General features: G+C 41.8%; 1 protein-coding gene across 1 annotated transcript; it reads right to left on the reverse strand.

Moving 5' to 3' along the window:
* Positions 1-6,167: 6,167 nt before the first annotated feature.
* On the reverse strand, positions 6,168-16,915 carry ARPC3 (actin related protein 2/3 complex subunit 3). Its single transcript, XM_082641384.1, has 7 exons — positions 16,808-16,915; positions 14,508-14,607; positions 10,950-11,026; positions 8,914-8,982; positions 7,411-7,537; positions 6,959-7,053; positions 6,168-6,479 (listed from the first exon to the last, which is right to left on the reverse strand). Exons 1-7 carry the CDS (start codon positions 16,811-16,813, stop codon positions 6,417-6,419), a joined length of 537 nt encoding a protein of 178 aa, XP_082497510.1. The 5' UTR covers positions 16,814-16,915; the 3' UTR covers positions 6,168-6,416.
* Positions 16,916-17,725: the final 810 nt, after the last annotated feature.

The following is a 17,725-nucleotide window of genomic DNA, read 5'->3' on the forward strand; positions in this document are numbered from 1 at the left end:
TATGACAATAATTGGTGGCATATTTAAAAAATTAATAAATGTAAACAGGATGCTTAAGAAAAGAACCAGGTGACTGTTGTCCTCAGCCTGGTTTTTGGCTAATATATTTTTTCTAATATTTGACTTTCTATCAATGTTCTTTTTAAAAACTAGATTTTCCCTTCTGATTATTAAGGTAACACATCTCTTACTGAATTGTAGTATATATGACTTAGAATGTACAAGTCTTTGTAATTGCCCCTGGCGCAAAATAATCACTCTTAACAGTTCGGTGTATGTATTCCCCTACTTTTTTGGGGAGTACATACAATTAAATAAACAAGGATGGACTCATATTATAATACTACCCTCAACCTTTTTTTTTTAAACTCAGTGATGTATACCCTAAGGCATCTTTCCATGAGAGAAGAGATAGAGCCCCTTATTATTTTTAAGGGCTGCATATTTCATTTTATGGATACACCATGATTATTTACTTATCCAATTCTCTATTAAAAGATGTCTGAATTATTTCCAGGTGTGCGTGTATGTATGTATGTATGTGTGTGTGTGTGTGTGTGTGTGTGTGTGTGTGTGTGTGTGTGTGTTTCAGCATTCAACAATACTTCAAGATGAGTTGCTGGGGGCTTCCTTGGTGGCGCAGTGGTTAAGAGTCTGCCTGCCAATGCAGGGGACATGGGTTCGAGCACTGGTCTGGGAAGATCCCACATGCCGCGGAGCAACTAGGCCTGTGAGCCACAACTACTGAGCCTGTGCGTCTGGAGCTTGTGCTCCGCAACAAGAGAGGCCGCGACAATGAGAGGGCCGCGCACCGCGATGAAGAGTGGCCCCCGCTCGCCGCAACTAGAGAAAGCCCACGCACAGAAACGAAGACCCAACACAGCCAAAAACCAAAAAACAAACAAAAAAATAGGATGAGTTGCTGAACCAAAAAGAATGAACATTCAAAAATTGGATACAGGGCTTCCCTGGTGGCGCAGTGGTTGAGTCTCTGCCTGCCGATGCTGGGGCCATGGGTTCGTGCCCCGGTCTGGGAAGATCCTACATGCCGTGGAGCAGCTAGGTCCGTGAGCCATGGCCGCTGAGCCTGCGCGTCTGGAGCCTGTGCTCTGCTACGGGAGAGGCCACAACAGTGAGAGGCCCGCGTACCGCAAACAAACAAAAATCTGATACAATTTTAAAAAGAACAAAATCTGATAATTATTACTAAACTGCCTTCCCTAAAAAGTTGTACCTTGTAATAATGTTCTTTTAATGTTGACATTACATTTTGCTTAAAGATGTATTTTTGAACCCATTATACTATACTTCATGTATAATTTATTCTAAATCCTTTGGAAACTGTTCTCTCTAGTACATTAAAAAACAAAACACTTATCATCATATAGCACTAATGGGAAATGATTTAGAAGCCAGGTTTTTAGTGCTTATTGTCTGTGCTCTCCCTGCTGGTACTAATGGAACAGGCACCACAGGAGTTGGTTTTTATCACAAAGGTTCCACAGTGAAAAAAAACAGAACACACCTGTTAGAAACAAACCTTTAATCTTGATATGAATCACTGTGGCTTTCCTTCTTTTTGACATGTCTCTGAGTCTATAACAGAAGTTCCAACCCAAACACCCAGAATCTGATTTTAGATAAGAATTTTAATTATAAAACAAAAACACAAACAACCCAACAACAGCACTCTTTTGGCTTCAAGACTATCCTTTTACCTATCTACGGAGTATGTTTTAACATACCCATGTTCTTGGGTATGTGAAATGTGGTACTTACTTAGTCCATAATTCAGATCTTCAGTGAACAGATGCTCAACAGTATTTAACTCATACATTTAAATTACATATTAACCCATAAAGCCAAAATGGAAATTCTCTAGTCAATCAGCTATCACTGCAAAGCTCCAGTTTTAATACAATTTGAAACTTAGTTCTGTTCCTATATAGCGTTCCCTTTGTCCTTAGTAGCACATTACAAACAATCTGACTAACAACACACTCAAAACTTTCCTCTTTCCAGGCTCCCTTGTAGCTAGAGGCCTAGAAGACAAAAGTGTAGGTCTGGGCAGGATTTCTGGGAAGGGTAGGTAAGGTGGCACTCAGTTGGTATGCTCCTTTGGCCCTCATGCTCTCCCCTCTTCCTTCTGCCAAGCCCAGAGATGCAGGAGCATCTAGAGACTATGAGGATGAGAGCCACATGCAAAGGAGAGTGGAGCAGGAAGACAGGAGGAGACTGGGCCCCCATGACATCCTTAAATGGCTGCCCCATGTGGGACTACTTCCAGATTAAAAACAAACAAACAAGGACTTCCCTGGTGGCACAGTGGTTAAGAATCCTCCTGCCAACACAGGGGACACGGGTTCGAGCCCTGGTCTGAGAAGATTCCACATGCCGCGGAGCAACTAAGCCTGTGTGCCACAACTACTGAGCCTGCGCTCTAGAGCCTGTGAGCCACAACTCCTCAGCCCACGTCACAACTACTGAAGCCCACGCACCTAGAGCCTGTGCTCCGCAACAAGAGAAGCCACCACAATGAGAAGCCCGCGCACAGCAACGAAGAGTAGCCCCCACTCAACCGCAACTAGAGAAAGCCCGTGCGCAGCAACGAAGACCCAACACAGGCATAAAGACATTAATTAATTAATTAATTAAAAACAAGCAAACAAAACCCCCAAGACACCGTAAATTGGGTTTTCTGTACTTGTGGCCAAATACAATCCCAGCATAGATACCAAAACAACTGCATCTTTCTTTCTTTCTTTTTGGCTGTGTTGGATCTTCGTTGCTGTGCATGGGCTTTCTCTAGTTGCGGTGAGTGGGGGCTACTTTGTTGCGGTGCGCGGGCTTCTCATTGCGATGGCTTCTCTTGTTGCAGAGCACGGGCTCTAGGCTCGAGGGCTCTAGAGCACAGGCTCAGTAGTTGTGGTGCACGGGTTTAGTTGCTCCGCGGCATGTGGGATCTTCCCCGACAGGGGCTCGAATCCGTGTCCCCTGCATTGGCAGACGGATTCTTAACCAGTGCGCCACCAGGGAAGCCCCAAAACAACTGCTTAAAGTAAAAGTCAACCACGTAAAGGTATGATAAAGGTGGCAGTGCAATAACTATGTCCAAAGGACTCGAGGCACCTCCTGAAATATCTAATCTATAACCTTAACATACCTGGAAATATATGGTCCCATAAGTTTTTGGAATAACTCACACTTTCTGTCAGTCTAACAATAAAAACCTCTTAAATGCTAAAAACTGGCCAAATATAAAAATGAATGCCACATAAGGATAGAAAGTAACATCTAAAAATAAACCCAGGGCTTCCCTGGTGGCGCAGTGGTTAAGAATCCGCCTGCCAATGCAGGGGACACGGGTTTGAGCCCTGGTCCGGGAAGATCCCACATGCCTCAGAGCAACTAAGCCCATGCGCCAAAACTACTGAGCCTGCGCTCTAGAGCTCGCGAGCCACAACTACTGAGCCCACGTGCTACAACTACTGAGCCCGCGCGCCTAGAGCCCGTGCTCCGCAATAAGAGAAGCCACCACAATGAGAAGCCCGTGCACCGCAACGAAGAGTAGCCCCCCCTCAACCACAACTAGAGAAAGCCCACGCGCAGCAATGAAGACCAATGCAGCCAAAAATAAATTAAAAATAAATAAAGAAAAGTTTAGTTTAAAAAATAAGTAAATAAATAAAAATAAACCCATACATTTATGGTCAGCTGAGTTTTGACAAGGGAGCCAATACAATTCAAAGAGTAAAGAATAGTCTTTTCAACAGATGGTATTGGTGCCAATGGATAGTCACATGCAAAAGAAAAAAAGCTAGACCCCTATCTCACTTCACATACAAAAGTTAATTCAAAATGGATCAAAGAAGATTATACTTTCAGGGATCATATAGAATGGACCTGAGGACACAGGGAGGGAGAAGGGTAAGCTGGGATGAAGTGAGAGAGTGGCATGGACACATATACACTACCAAATGTAAAATAGATAGCTAGTGGGAAGCAGCCACATAGCACAGGGAGATCAGCTCGGTGCTTTGTGTCCACCTAGAGGGGTGGGATAGGGAGGGTGGGAGGGAGACGCAAGGGGGAGGGGATATGGGGATATATGTATATGTATAGCTGATTCACTTTGTTATACAGCAGAAACTAACACACCATTGTAAAGCAATTATACTCCGATAAAGATGTTAAAAAAAAAATGGATCAAAGACCTAAAATTTCTTGTTACATTAAATTTCTTGTTACGTGAAAAAAAAAAAAAAACCTAAATGCAAGAGCTAAAAGTATAAAATGCTTAGGAAACTTAGGTGTAAACTGACACTTTGGTATAGGTAATGGTCTTTTAGATATGACACCAAAAGCATAAGCAACCAAAGAAAACACAGACAAACGACATTTAACTAAAATTAAATATATCTCTGTGCTTCAAAAGACACAATCAAGAAAGTTAAAAAAAAAAAACAGGGACCTACTGTATAGCACAGGGAACTATACTCAATGTCTTGCAATAACCTATAATGGAAAAGAATCTGAGAAAGTGTACTTTCCTGTACACGTGAAACTAACAAAACGTAAATTAACTACACTTCAATATAAAAAAAAAGATCTTCATGGGAAATAAACATTTCATTCATGGCAAAAAAAAAAAAACCTATGGAATGGTAGAAAATTTCTGCAACTCATATATCTGCTATGAGTCTAGTATTCAGAATATATATAAAAAACCTACAACAACAAAAAGACAAATCAAATAAAAAATAAGCATAGGATTTGAATAAACATTTCTTTAAAAAAGTTATACAAACAGTCAACATCCACATGAAAAGATGTTGAACATCATTAGCATTGGAGAAATACAAATGAAAACCACAATGAGATACTTCACACCCACTAGGATGGCTACAAACCAATAACAAGTGTTGGTGAGGACGTGGGGAAATCAGAAGCTTCATACACTGCTGGTGGGAACGTTAAATGGTGCAGCTGGCACAGCCTCTGTGGAAAAAAGAGTCTGGCGGTTCTTTAGAAAGTTAAATATAGCTATCATGTGACTCAGCAATTCCATTTCTAGGTATATAACCAAGAGAAATGGAAACGTTATGTCCACACAAAAACTTGTACATGAATGTTCTTGGCAGCACTGTTCATAACAGCCAAAAAAATGGAAGCAACTCTGATGTCCATACACTGATGAATGGATAAACAACATGGGGTCTATTCACACAATGGAATATTACTGAGCCATAAGAGGTAATAAAGTACTGATACAGGCTACAATATAGATGAACCTTGAAGATTATGCTGAGTAAAAGAAGCCAGACACAATAAGACAAATATTGTTTGCTTGCAGTTATATGAGGTGCTGGGAAAAGGTAAATTCAGACACTGAAAGCAGATTAGAGGTCACCAGGAATTGGGGGTTACAGGTACCAGGGGTTTAATGGTTAGTGTTTCTGCTGAGGGTAACAAAAAAGGTTTGGAAGTAGATAGTGGTGATAGTGGTGCAACATTGTGTATGGAATTAATACCAGTGAATTATGTACTTAAAAGTGGTTAAAACATAGTAAATGTTATATTTTACCACAATAAAAAAAAGAAAGAGGGCTTCCCTGGTGGCGCAGTGGTTGAGAGCCCGCCTGCCGATGCAGGGGACACGGGTTCGTGCCCCGGTCCGGGAGGATCCCGCGTGCCGCGGAGCGGCTGGGCCCGTGAGCCATGGCCGCTGAGCCTGCGCGTCCGGAGCCTGTGCTCCGCAACGGGAGAGGCCGCAGCGGTGAGAGGCCCGTGTACCGCAAAAAAAAAAAAAAGAAAGAAAAAAGAAAAAGGAATGAGGTACTGATATAACATTGACGAACCTTTTTTTGTTTGTTTTTTTTTTTTGCGGTACGCGGGCCTCTCACTGTTGTGGCCTCTCCCATTGCGGAGCACAGGCTCCGGACACGCAGGCTCAGCGGCCATGGCTCACGGGCCCAGCTGCTCCGCGGCATGTGGGATCCTCCCAGACCGGGGCACGAACCCGTGTCCCCTGCATTGGCAGGTGGGCTCTCAACCACTGTGCCACCAGGGAAGTCCCCTGAATTATACACTTTAAAAGGGTGAATATTATCTCAAAAAAATTTTAAGTGAATGTCAAAGATAAGCAATGAAGTTTTTCTGACATGAAATGTTAGAAAATTTCTTTATTATTACTCATTAAGCACCAGCTTAATACTGCAGAAATTTCAAACCACCCGGCAACAACTCATTCTTCCCCACCCCACAGCCCCAAATTCTTGATAAAGAGCTCTTCAAGTAAAGACACACTCTCTTCTCTCCTCTGTATAAAACTTTACAAAATAAAGGCAAAGAACTGTGTACATCTTGCTGTAAATGCTGCCCACAGCTGTGGAGACAGTGTCTGCCCAAGGCTCCCTTTACTGTCCAGGTCCTGAAAGACTCTTGTTCATGAATTGTCTCTTCACAAAGCAAGTCCACCACTAACAAGAGGGGACAAAACAGAATGATCAGTGGTGGTCAAATCACAATGCAAGTTCAAGGTAAGGTCAGAATATGAATTTACTTAATAACAAAACTTAATATTGGTCTGGCAGCCCTTATATTATATAAACTCTTTGAAGGTACATAAAAAACTTTCCTCCCTTCCTCCCTCCCTTTCTTTTGGAGTGACTCACAGGTTAATCAAAATTACAACAACAAAATAAATGTAATACATTAAAGCTATCTCACACAAAAAAGCTGTTCTATGGGTTTACAATGCCCCAACGTAAGAATATACAAGCAAAATTTTTTACTACATGCAATTCATTATTCAGTGTGATTCAGTGAACTCCTACTATGTATAAGGCACCAACGTTAAGCAACACTGCAATGCAAAAACTAAAGACCAATGTGTGTAACAGTGGCTACTGGGTAAAAGGTGATTTATCAACTAAATAAACAAAGAAAAGAGTTTTACCTTGCTGGGTTTATCATTCTGAGGGTCAAAAACTTTCTCACAAAGTCTCAGTCCAGTCTCTTGCCTCAGCTGTTGTAAGTAGGCCCTCATCACTTCTAAAATCAAGAGCAGGTAGAACAATAAAAAGCTGTATTTGAGAAAGCATCCCAAATGGGCTGGCTACTGATCTCAACACTGACCTTGGCAATACATTTCAATACCTTCGAACAGGATAAGAAATAGAAACGACAGTTCAAATGGTTTTATAACTATACTCATTTTGGTCCAAAAGATTCTCCACATGTCATGCTCGTTGCCAAGGATCTTTCGTGAGAGTGAGTAGTAAGATAATGTACGGGCTAAAGATTCCACTCTCAATCTGTACACCAGTCAAGGCAAGAAAAGGAGGGGAGTTAAAAAGTCCAGTGGAGAAAATCTTGTGCCATATAGTAAGGTAGAGATGTTGTTCTTACCATCTTCCTGTTTGTTTGCAGGTTTGGCGTAAATTGCATTAAGTGGAAAACCAGGCTCTCCAGGAATGGGAAAATTAGTGATTCCCAGTGTATACATTTCTTTCTCGCCTTGGCTTTTAGAATTGCACTTAAAAAAAAAAAAATTATATACACAAACATATAAGGGAAAAAGGATAGTAATATCCAATTTTCAGTTTTTTATCTAAGTAGCCACGTCTGGGGTTATGTTTTTGGTGCCCTTTTGTAGTCTGGTGAAGCCTGTAGGCCCCTTCTCAGATAAATGTTTTTTTTTTTTCCGGTACGTGGGCCTCTCACTGTTGTGGCCTCTCCCGTTGCGTAGCACAGGCTCCGGACGTGCAGGCTCAGTGGCCATGGCTCACGGGCCTAGCCGCTCCGCGGCATGTGGGATCTTCCCAGACCGGGTCACGAACCCGTGTCCCCTGCATCAGAAGGCAGACTCTCAACCACTGCGTCACCAGGGAAGCCCCAGACTAATGTTTTAAATGAATAAGATATTACAGAACTACAAAAGAAACCAATTATAGTGAAATACAATAATTACAATATTAAAATATCAAATTTATGACACAGTCATACATGTGCTTCTTTATTAATGTGCTAAATAACAAGACCCAGCAGTGGGCTTAACAACTAAATTTTGAAGTAGTAATGAATGTAAACAAAATTTCAAAATATCTTCAACTCTAAATGTAATATGAAAATGCTGGGGACTTCCCTGGTGGCGCAGTGGTTAAGAATCTGCCTGCCAATGCAGGGGACATGGGTTCGATCCCTGATCCGGGAAGATCCCACATGCCGTGGAGCAACTAAGCCCGTGTGCCACAACTACTGAGCCTGAGCTCCAGAGCCTGCGAGCCACAACTACTGAGCCCACGCACCTAGAGCCCGTGCTCTGCAACAAGAGAAGCCACTGCAGTGAGAAGCCCGTGCACCACAACGAAGAGTAGCCCTTGCTCGCTGCAACTAGAGAAAGCCCACACGCAGCAAGGAAGACCCAACACAGTCAAAAATAAATAAATAAATAAATTTATTTAAAAAGAAAATGCTGCAGAAAGTCACAGGTATTGCTAATACTACTGTGGATGCTGCCTACATTAATTATTAAAGTCAATGCAAAATTTCAGTTAGAGATTAGTGAAAAGAAAGATGTAATCTTTTCTCCACTCAAGTTCATGGAACCTTGAATTCTATCCTTGGACCCCAGGTTAAGAACCCTTGAGCCAAGGGCTTAAAAGGGAATTTTTTGGTCAAGATTTCTGTCTTGGGAAAACATATGCAAAGCCTTAAAACACCACTGCCCTTATCTTCTCATTAGTCAACTACAGTATAAGTTTAGAGATCTACATTCAGATTTTCCAGATTTTCCTCTCAAGTCCACACTCTAAGTCAGAGGAAATATTTTCTACTTGTCCTTAAAGTCTCAACAAATCTAAATACCTATTAATTTGTGTTCCTGACAAATGATCATCGAAGTTTAATTACCTTTTGGAGTTTCTTTAGACACTCAGAAATGTAGAGAGTTATATATATCAAGGTCCTATCAGCTTCATTCTATGGGAAGAAAACAAAACTTAAAACAGTTCTGATCAAAACCTAATAATTATGTGCAATAAATGAATTCAATCTTTGTCTTTTGATTTATCAACTGAAAACTGTGAAAGCATAGTTATGACAGCATCCAAAATTCCCATTCTCGGGCTTCTCTGGTGACGCAGAGGTTAAGAATCCGCCTGCCAATGCAGGGGACGCGGGTTCGAGCCTTGGTCCGGGAAGATTCCACATCCTGCGGAGCAGCTACGCCTGTGTGCCACAACTACTGAGCCTGTGCTCTAGTGCCCGTGAGCCACAACTACTGAAGCCCACGTACCTAGAGCCCGTGCTCCACAACAAGAGAAGCCACCGCAATGAGGCCCATGCACTGCAACGAAGAGTAGCCCCTGCTCGCCGCAACTAGAGAAAGCCCGTGCACAGCAATGAAGACCCAATGCAGCCAAAAATAATAAAAATAAAATAAATTAATTAAAAATACATAAAATATTTTTTAAAATTCCCATTCTCTGCATGCCATCTTCTCAAGCCCCCTTTCTGTCTGCCCCTGGGGAGGGAGCCACCAGCTTCCACCCTGAGTTTGTGTGGCTGCCCCTGTTTTCCTCAGCTCCCCTCGCCCTTGGGTTCCTGAAGAGTTGTGCCAAAAGCCCCTCATTCTGTGTAGGAAGGAGAGTTAACAAAGCCTCCTGGAAAACCTGAGATGAACCATACGGCTGGCTAATCTTTAAAAACTTTTTCACTTCAGGATCTCTGCCAAGAACAGAAACATTTATGACTCTAAAGGAGGAAGCAATTATTTCACAAGTGACTTGTTCTTGAAGAGCTCCATTAGCCCAACTCTTGACCTAACCCAAAGGAAAAATGTGGAGAAGGCAAATGGATGCTAATCAAATGTGGCACATACTTCATGTCAAACTTTACACAGATTTATAAGTTTAAAGAAACAAACTACACTCTTCCCTATTTTTAAGATTATATGATATTTGAGAGAGAATGAAATGTGGCAGAATTTTAATTACAAACGCCACACTTAAGACCATGCATTAGATACAGAAACATCTATAACATCACAGAATGTTTAGACCACAGTTTATAGACCAAGAGTCTACAAATAAAGATTTCACACCCTGCTTGATTCCGAGAGATTAAAGTTTGGCAAGGAGTTGAAGTTCCATATTCTAGAACACTATCAAGAAGATTTATTGACATTCCTTGTAACTTGCTCATAGCAGCATCTCAGAGAACTTCCTTTTCCATTCCCCCGCTCCTTTTCTGCCCCCACCCCACTTCTGCCTTCCTCCTGAGCTCACAAGAACTAAGAGCAGAAGGGAAGAAATGGAGGTTGAGGGAAGGGTCCAGGTCATTGAATTTTCTTTATCTCTCCATCTTAGGTCCAGGACATAGAAGTATATTAAAAAAGTAACATAGCATGCAGAATTTTTTGGTTTTGGACTGTCATGCAGTAGGTGCTTAATATTGTTGAATAAATATAAATAAGTGTCTAGACCATGGGCTGGTAAATTTCCTCTGTACAGGACCAGATAGCAAGTATTGTAAGCTTTGTGGGCCATAGTCTCTGTCACAACTACTCAACTCAGCTATTGTGGCATGTAAGCAGCCACAGATGATATATAAACAAATGCACGTGGCTATGTTCCAATAAAAGTTTGTTTACAAAAAGAAGTGGTGGGCCAGATTTGGCCCTCATGCTTTAGTTTGCCAACCCATGGTGTAGACCTTGGAGGAAGAATGAGGAACTAACACTGATACAGAATTAGGCACTGTCCTGGATTTTTAAAATCACACAATCTCATTTCATTTAATTTATTCCTTACATCAACCCTGACTGCCAGGTTGATACTATCCCCATCAGAAAACTAAATTAAAGAGTAAAAGCTCTATACAACATTGTAAATCACCTATACTCCAAGAAAAATTTTTTAAAAAAGAGTAAAAGCTCTGTACTTTACCTTAATTTCATAGTTTTTGAAGAAGACATTGGCCTTGAAGTAATAGATAGCTTCATCCACAATATCTGTATCTTTTGCTAAGCAGGACACAAGGGGAATAAGGCAGAAAACATTAGCCAAATGTAAAACATAACTTCTAAAAAAGCTATAAAGAGGGGCTTCCCTGGTGGCGCAGTGGTTAAGACTCCGTCTGCCAACACAGGGGACATGCGTTCGAGCCCTGGTCCAGGAAGATCCCACATCCTGCGGAGCTACTGAGCACATGTGCCACAACTACTGAGCCTGCGCTCTAGGTCCCGCGAGCCACAACTACTGAAGCCCGCGTGTCACAGCTACTGAAGCCTGCACGCCTAGAGCCTGTGCTCCGCAACAAGAGAAGCCATTGCAATGAGAGGCCCTCCCACTGCAATGAAGAGTAGCCCCCGCTTGCCGCAACTAGAGAAAGCCTGCGCACAGCAACGAAGACCCAACACAGCCAAAAAGTAAATAAATAAAATAAATGTATAAATAAATAAATAAAAATTAAAAAGCTATCAAGAAAAAAATTATTCAAGCTCAACAGTCTGGGGAGGGTGGGCGGGAGGGAGATGAATGAGGGAAGGGATGTGGGAACAGATGTATATGTATGACTGATTCACTTTGTTATAAAGCAGAAACTAATAAAAAAAATAATAATAAATAAAAAATAAAAAAAAATAAAAAAATAAAAAATAAAAAAAAAGCTCAACAGTCAAGGGTTTTGGAGTTTTATAAAATAAGATGAGGGTACTGAAATATAAAGTCTTCAGAAACAATTTCTAGAAAAATAAGCATGATTTATTCTTATAGCTTTATTGTTTTACAAAAATTGTACATGCCCATTAGAGAAACTAATTAATCAATATAGAAAAAAAACTTAACTGTCACCCTAATCTCACTACCCAGAAATAACTACTATCAACATTTGGTGAACATCACTCCAGACATTTCTCAATACATTTATAAAAACAGACTGAGACAGTCGATTGGGATTGACATATATACACTAATATGTATAAAATAGATAAGTAATAAGAACCTGCTGTATAAATAAATAAATTAATTAATTAAAAAAAAAAAAAGACTGAGACAGGGACTTCCCTGGTGGTCCAGTGGCTAAGACTCCATGCTCCCAATGCAGGAGGCCTGGATTTGATCCCTGGTTAGGGAACTAGATCCAACATGCATGCCTCAACTAAAGACCCTGTGTGCTGCAACTAAGACCCGGAACAGCCAGATAAATAAATTAAAAAAAAAAAAAAAAAAAGACTGAAACATAGACTAACTTTAATAAAATGCTTTTTAAAAAATACAGAGTACTGAATATAATTTTATTTGACCTTACATACTATAGCTTTAGGTAAAAAACTCTTAACTGTCATTTAGGAACACACTGGGATTCACACATACATCTTTCTTTTTACGAAAACTGACTTCAAATATATTTGTACAAGCTGTTCAGATGGCTAGAGACTGAGAAAAGCCAGAAGTACTGTTGTAACAAAGACAGATCTCATTACAAAATTTCTTTGGCTTTTTTTTGGGTTTTCTTTTTTTTTTCTTTTTAATTTTAAAAAGGTCAAAATCCCAGGGTCTTGATATCCAACAGCTGGTTTCAGCAATGCAGAAATGGTTATTTATATTTCTCATCCCTGACTTCTATCCCTCTCACACAGCAGAAATGCAAAGCAATTCTGAAGTTTTGGTACTCTGAAGAATTTCAACAGAATTCTTTTTTTTTTTTCCCTTCCTTTTTAAAAAAATTTTTTTGGCTTCGCAGCACAGCCTATGGGATCTTAGTTCCCCAACCAGGAATCAAACCCATTCCCCCTGTAGTGGAAGCACGGAATCTTAACCACTGGACCACCAGGGAAGTCCGCAACAGAATTCTAACTCTAGACTTGTGTTCCCTGCAATCTATTTTCTTATCTGCAAAAAGGAAACTTCCTCAGATGATCCAAACAGCGCTTACAAGAGCCAGCTAGTTCTAAATGTCACATTGCAGGGAGGGGGAGGAGGCTAGACTATAGGATTTAGAACCTAGAAGAGTGTTTGGCACATAAAAGGTGTTCAAAAGATATTTGTTGAGGGCTTCCCTGGGGTGGCACAGTGGTTGAGAGTCCGCCTGCCGATGCAGGGGACACGGGTTCATGCCCCGGTCCGGGAGAATCCCACGTGCCACGGAGTGGCTGGGCCCGTGAGCCATGGCCGCTGAGCCTGCGCGTCCGGAGCCTGTGCCCCGCAACGGGAGAGGCCACAGCAGTGAGAGGCCCGCGTACCGCAAAAAAAAAAAAAAAAAAAAAAGATATTTGTTGGATGTAAGTAATTAGATTAATGTTAACAGTTACTTAGTCTACAGCACAGGCTTATACTTCTCCATAATTCCAATTCAGTCCTAATCCAGCCCCCAGGGAAGAGTTAAGAAGTCACTTTTTATCTACAGAAATCATGGAGTTCTGGTTTATTGGGGTCCCATTCTCCCTCAAGGGCCCAAGAATTGCAAAGGTGGTAATTAGATTTACTCCATCCTTGGTCAACTGCATCTTCTGATATATAATATGGTATTTTGTAACGATCTGAGAAGAGCTCTGGGCCAACACTGATTCTTATTCTTCCTTTGCACTGTAATTCTTTTACATTATTTTTTCTCTTTTTGGTCTGTTTTTTCCCACTGTTCCTTTTTTTTCATCTCAGAACAAGTAAACAGTGTGGTGACTCACCAAATTTATTAAGTTTACTGAGCTTTCAAATGGTGTTGAAAACAAAATTAAGAGGAAGTCAAGTCAAATAATCTGGCAGAAGAATGGAGACAGGGTCAGTACAAAATTAGTAATCCAAACTATGGTCTTGGAAACCATGAATGGAACTCAGTGCAGGCCTTTCCTGGGTTCAGGGAAACCGTGTCTAATATAATACAAATTACACTGTTGGCAGAACATCTCAGAATGTGTCAGAAGAGTCTCAGATAGCATCTGAAATGAACGAAGCTTTCTGAACAGGAAAGAAAATGGCTCACCCTCGCAAAAAAAAAAAAAAAAAAAAAATGAGTACCAAGAAAGGAAGTAAAGATATAACGTTCAAGAAGCAAGAGAAGAAATTAGTAAACAGGACACTTAAGACTGAGGTATTGCTGAAAACTGAGATCCTGAAGAATAGACAAAGAAAGTAGATTTAAATAAGGAAGAGGTTAAAATACATTTTCTTTTTTCCAGCTTGATGACAGAGAAAGGAGGGAGACATGGTGTTCTACAGAAGTAGCAGCATTAGATTAGTTTTTAAGAAATGACAGTGATGATAGGAAGAGTGTCGAGAATTAAGCACATTTCCTCTTCCCTCTCAACAAAATATCCTGGAGAAATTGGCAGCAATAATACAGCTTCTTGTTAAATGCAACATATACTCATTATCTGAAAAGGTCTAGAGCACAATATCCCCCAAGCAAATAGAAAATACAAGAGCAACCTGAGACAGAATTTCCTTGATTTGATAATGTCAGAGGGTTTCATACCAAAATCTGAAAATAATGGAGCTTCGACTTACTCTCTCTAGGGGCGGGTCCTTTGAACTGACTTCTGATAGGCAACAGTGCCATGTTTCCAATGAGTTTCGTGTCAGGGTCCATGAGGGAAGAGTGGTAAGCCTGTAGTGGCAAGCCAGGTAAGAACACAAAAGCAGAAAGAGAGCAAATGTCAGCAGGGCAAACAAGTACATTTCCCTAAAGGAAAAAAAGACTAACTTATCCAAGATTAGCTGGCTCATGAAAACTGACTATTAAATTTTGAGAAAATTTGAGGCAAGCTGGTTGCTGAACACAGCCATTATTAAAAATGAAATTATATAAATGTACAATTACATAAATTATATTAAAAACAAAGGTAATAAATACTTGAAATTTATTACTTCCTATTTAAAAAATTTATTTTTAATATGATCTTAAGCTTATTTATGTCTTTTGTATCTTTATGGTGGAAATACTATATAATGAGGTGCTAATGTGCATCTCTTCCAGTTCCACATTCAGTGACACCACATTGGTAACTGGTGGAGTATTTACACTATAGAAATAGGCAAACACTATATAAATCAGGGGTACCCAGCCCCCAGCTGTTGTTAAACCACAACCCAAGCACTGGCTCTTCAGCTCTGCCACTTGCTGGCTTTATGCCTTTTGACCAAGACATCACTTTTCTTCTCTTAGCCTATTTCCAAATTTGTAAAATGAAGAGATACATATTTGCTTTCAGTGGGTGGATGGGAGTTAAAGGAGGAGGGGGAAAATCATATTTATGAGAGCAATTTATAGGCTGATTTCTAGTTCTGCTTTTTACAAGATGTCTGGCTTTTTGTAAGACAACATGGGCCCCATTCATTTATACATTCATTCATTCATCAAAAGATTCCTAAGCACCTTCTGTGTGCAAGGCATGCGGATCCAATGGCATGCAAGGCCACTATGGGCTCTGTCCTTGAAGAATTTTCAGGTGAATGGAGAAGACAGACATTAAGTCTGTCTTCTCAAGAGCACCCGGACAGGGGAAGTCCAGGTGCTCTATGTGCAACTGGAATGATGAGCACAAGGCTTTAATGTTCTGGTAAAATCTGGCTTTATCAAGATTTACTAGTGTGCAGCCTTGGGCAAGTTACTTAACTTCTCTGAGCCTCAGTTTCCTCCTCTGCAAAATGAGAAAACAATAACATATCTACTTGATAGAGTCACTGTGAGGATTAAATGGGATAATTTATATAAAGTGTGTAGCTCAGGGCCTGCCTGGAATACATCAGGAGTCAAATGGTGGCTATGAGGTCCATAAAAATACGTATCGATAACTATGGTTTGCTCCTTTTTATTACAGATATGCTTCATCAAAACAAGACTCTATCCTCTCCTTCACCAGCTATACTGTCTTGTTACCTATCTATTTCCTTCATGGCATTTGTCATTATCTGAAACAATCTCCCTTATTTTATTTGTATTTACATGCCTATTGTCGGTCTCCCCATTAGAATGTAAACTCCTTAAGAACAGTGATTTGTTGGCCTTATTCACTGCTGTCACAGTGCTTGGCATGCAGCAGGTGCTCAGTAATGTTTGTCCTATGAATAATCACATGTTATTGAACCTCTTTTTTCCTCATCTGCAAAATGGAGACCATGATGGTGATAAATCTACTCCAGAGGCTGGCTGTCAGAACTTAAGAGCAACCAAACCACCATCAATTTTTACTCCCACTCTGATGCACGCGAAAACAGAAACATCTGGAAACCGGGCGCGGACCTTGAGTCTGCTCTGAGAGCCCTAAACCCAGCGGCGCAGGGGTGGCCGCCACTACCCGGGTGACAGGGGAGGAGTCCGCGAAGTGGGGTCTCACAGATGACAAGCAGCTTAAGAGACCCGCCCCCAAAGGCGGAGGAGGAAGTGGGCCTGCAGGAAAAAAGGCAGGAGCCGGACACTAGACTTGAGATATGAAAAATTAAAAGGGTAGCCCTGGCCTTCGCGGCTCTAGTGAGGCTTTGGGAACCCTGCTGGAGTCGGAGAGAGGCAGAAAGGGCGAGAAAAGGGGTCGGGATTGGAGAGGAGAGGGCAGAAGAACTGAGGCAGTCTCCTCAGCACGTCCGGGATCTCTAGCCCACTTTGCCGCGCCCCGGTCCTCCAAGCCCGGTCTACAGCCCCGGGCCGCCCGAATCCTACAGGGGCCGGCCCGCTCCTCTCGCCTCTCCCCTTCTCAGGCCCCTGCTTTCTCTCTGCCCCCCTCGGCCCGCTTTTCTCAGCGCACCCACGACTTATCGCCACTTTCCCAAATCCCCGCCTTCTCTCAACACCCCCAGCTCGGCCCCTTTACCGGCATCTTGGAGGCGCCCGGGTTTCAACCCCGATGAGAAGGATCTGGCTAGAGCGCAGCGCTTCCGGTCTGGCAGCCCGGGCGGGGTAGGCGGAAGTGAGCCGGAAGGGGAGGGCGGGGGCACGGCGCCGCGCTTCCGGCCTTGCTGTTCGCGGCTAGCTGTTGCGGCTGCGCGGATATGAAGGGGCATCAGGGGGCGCCCGAGCCTTAGGCATGGGCTCTGAGTGTCGCGCATGCGTGAGGTGTGGGCAAAAATGGAGATGGACCTCGGGGTTACTGAATCCCAGTGATAAATCACCACCTCCTTTGTTTTTCCTTAAAGATCACCCTTTCAGTGCAGCATTCCTTGGGGCACACTATCTTAAATTCAGTCCCACTTCACTCCCCTCTTTTTCCTTAGTTCTGATTCTTTTTAGTTTACTTCTGTTTTGTCTCCCTCTCTCCATGTGAACGTCGACGAGGATTGTGTTTTGTTCACTGCTATATCCCTATGCCGATAACAGTGATGGTACATGGTAAGCATCAATAATACTTGCTGAGTGAAAGGATGAACTCAGTCCACTGATTTTAAAAACGGAGAAAGGATCACAGTGAGAAGGGATTTGTGTATTACTCTTGTGTGATTATGTGCTGCAATTCTTTGTGTAATGGTTGAGAAAATGGACCCTGGGTTTGAATACAGCTCCAAGATTTATTGGCTGTGTAACTCCGGGCAAGTTAACCTCTCTGTGCCTCAGTTCTTTGTCTGAAAATGGAGATAACAGTACTTACCTCAGTTTTCTGAGGATGAAACGAATTGCATGTAAAGTGCTTTGAAATTACACGCCCGGAACATACTAAAAGCTCAGGAATTCTTAACCTTTTACTCCTCCGGATAAAAGCCAAGGTCATTGCTGCTTCTGGCCATTTCTTCTGCCA

The sequence above is a fragment of the Mesoplodon mirus genome (assembly GCF_964341445.2).
Source record: "Mesoplodon mirus genome assembly, chromosome: 13".
Taxonomy (NCBI): Eukaryota; Metazoa; Chordata; class Mammalia; order Artiodactyla; family Ziphiidae; genus Mesoplodon; species Mesoplodon mirus.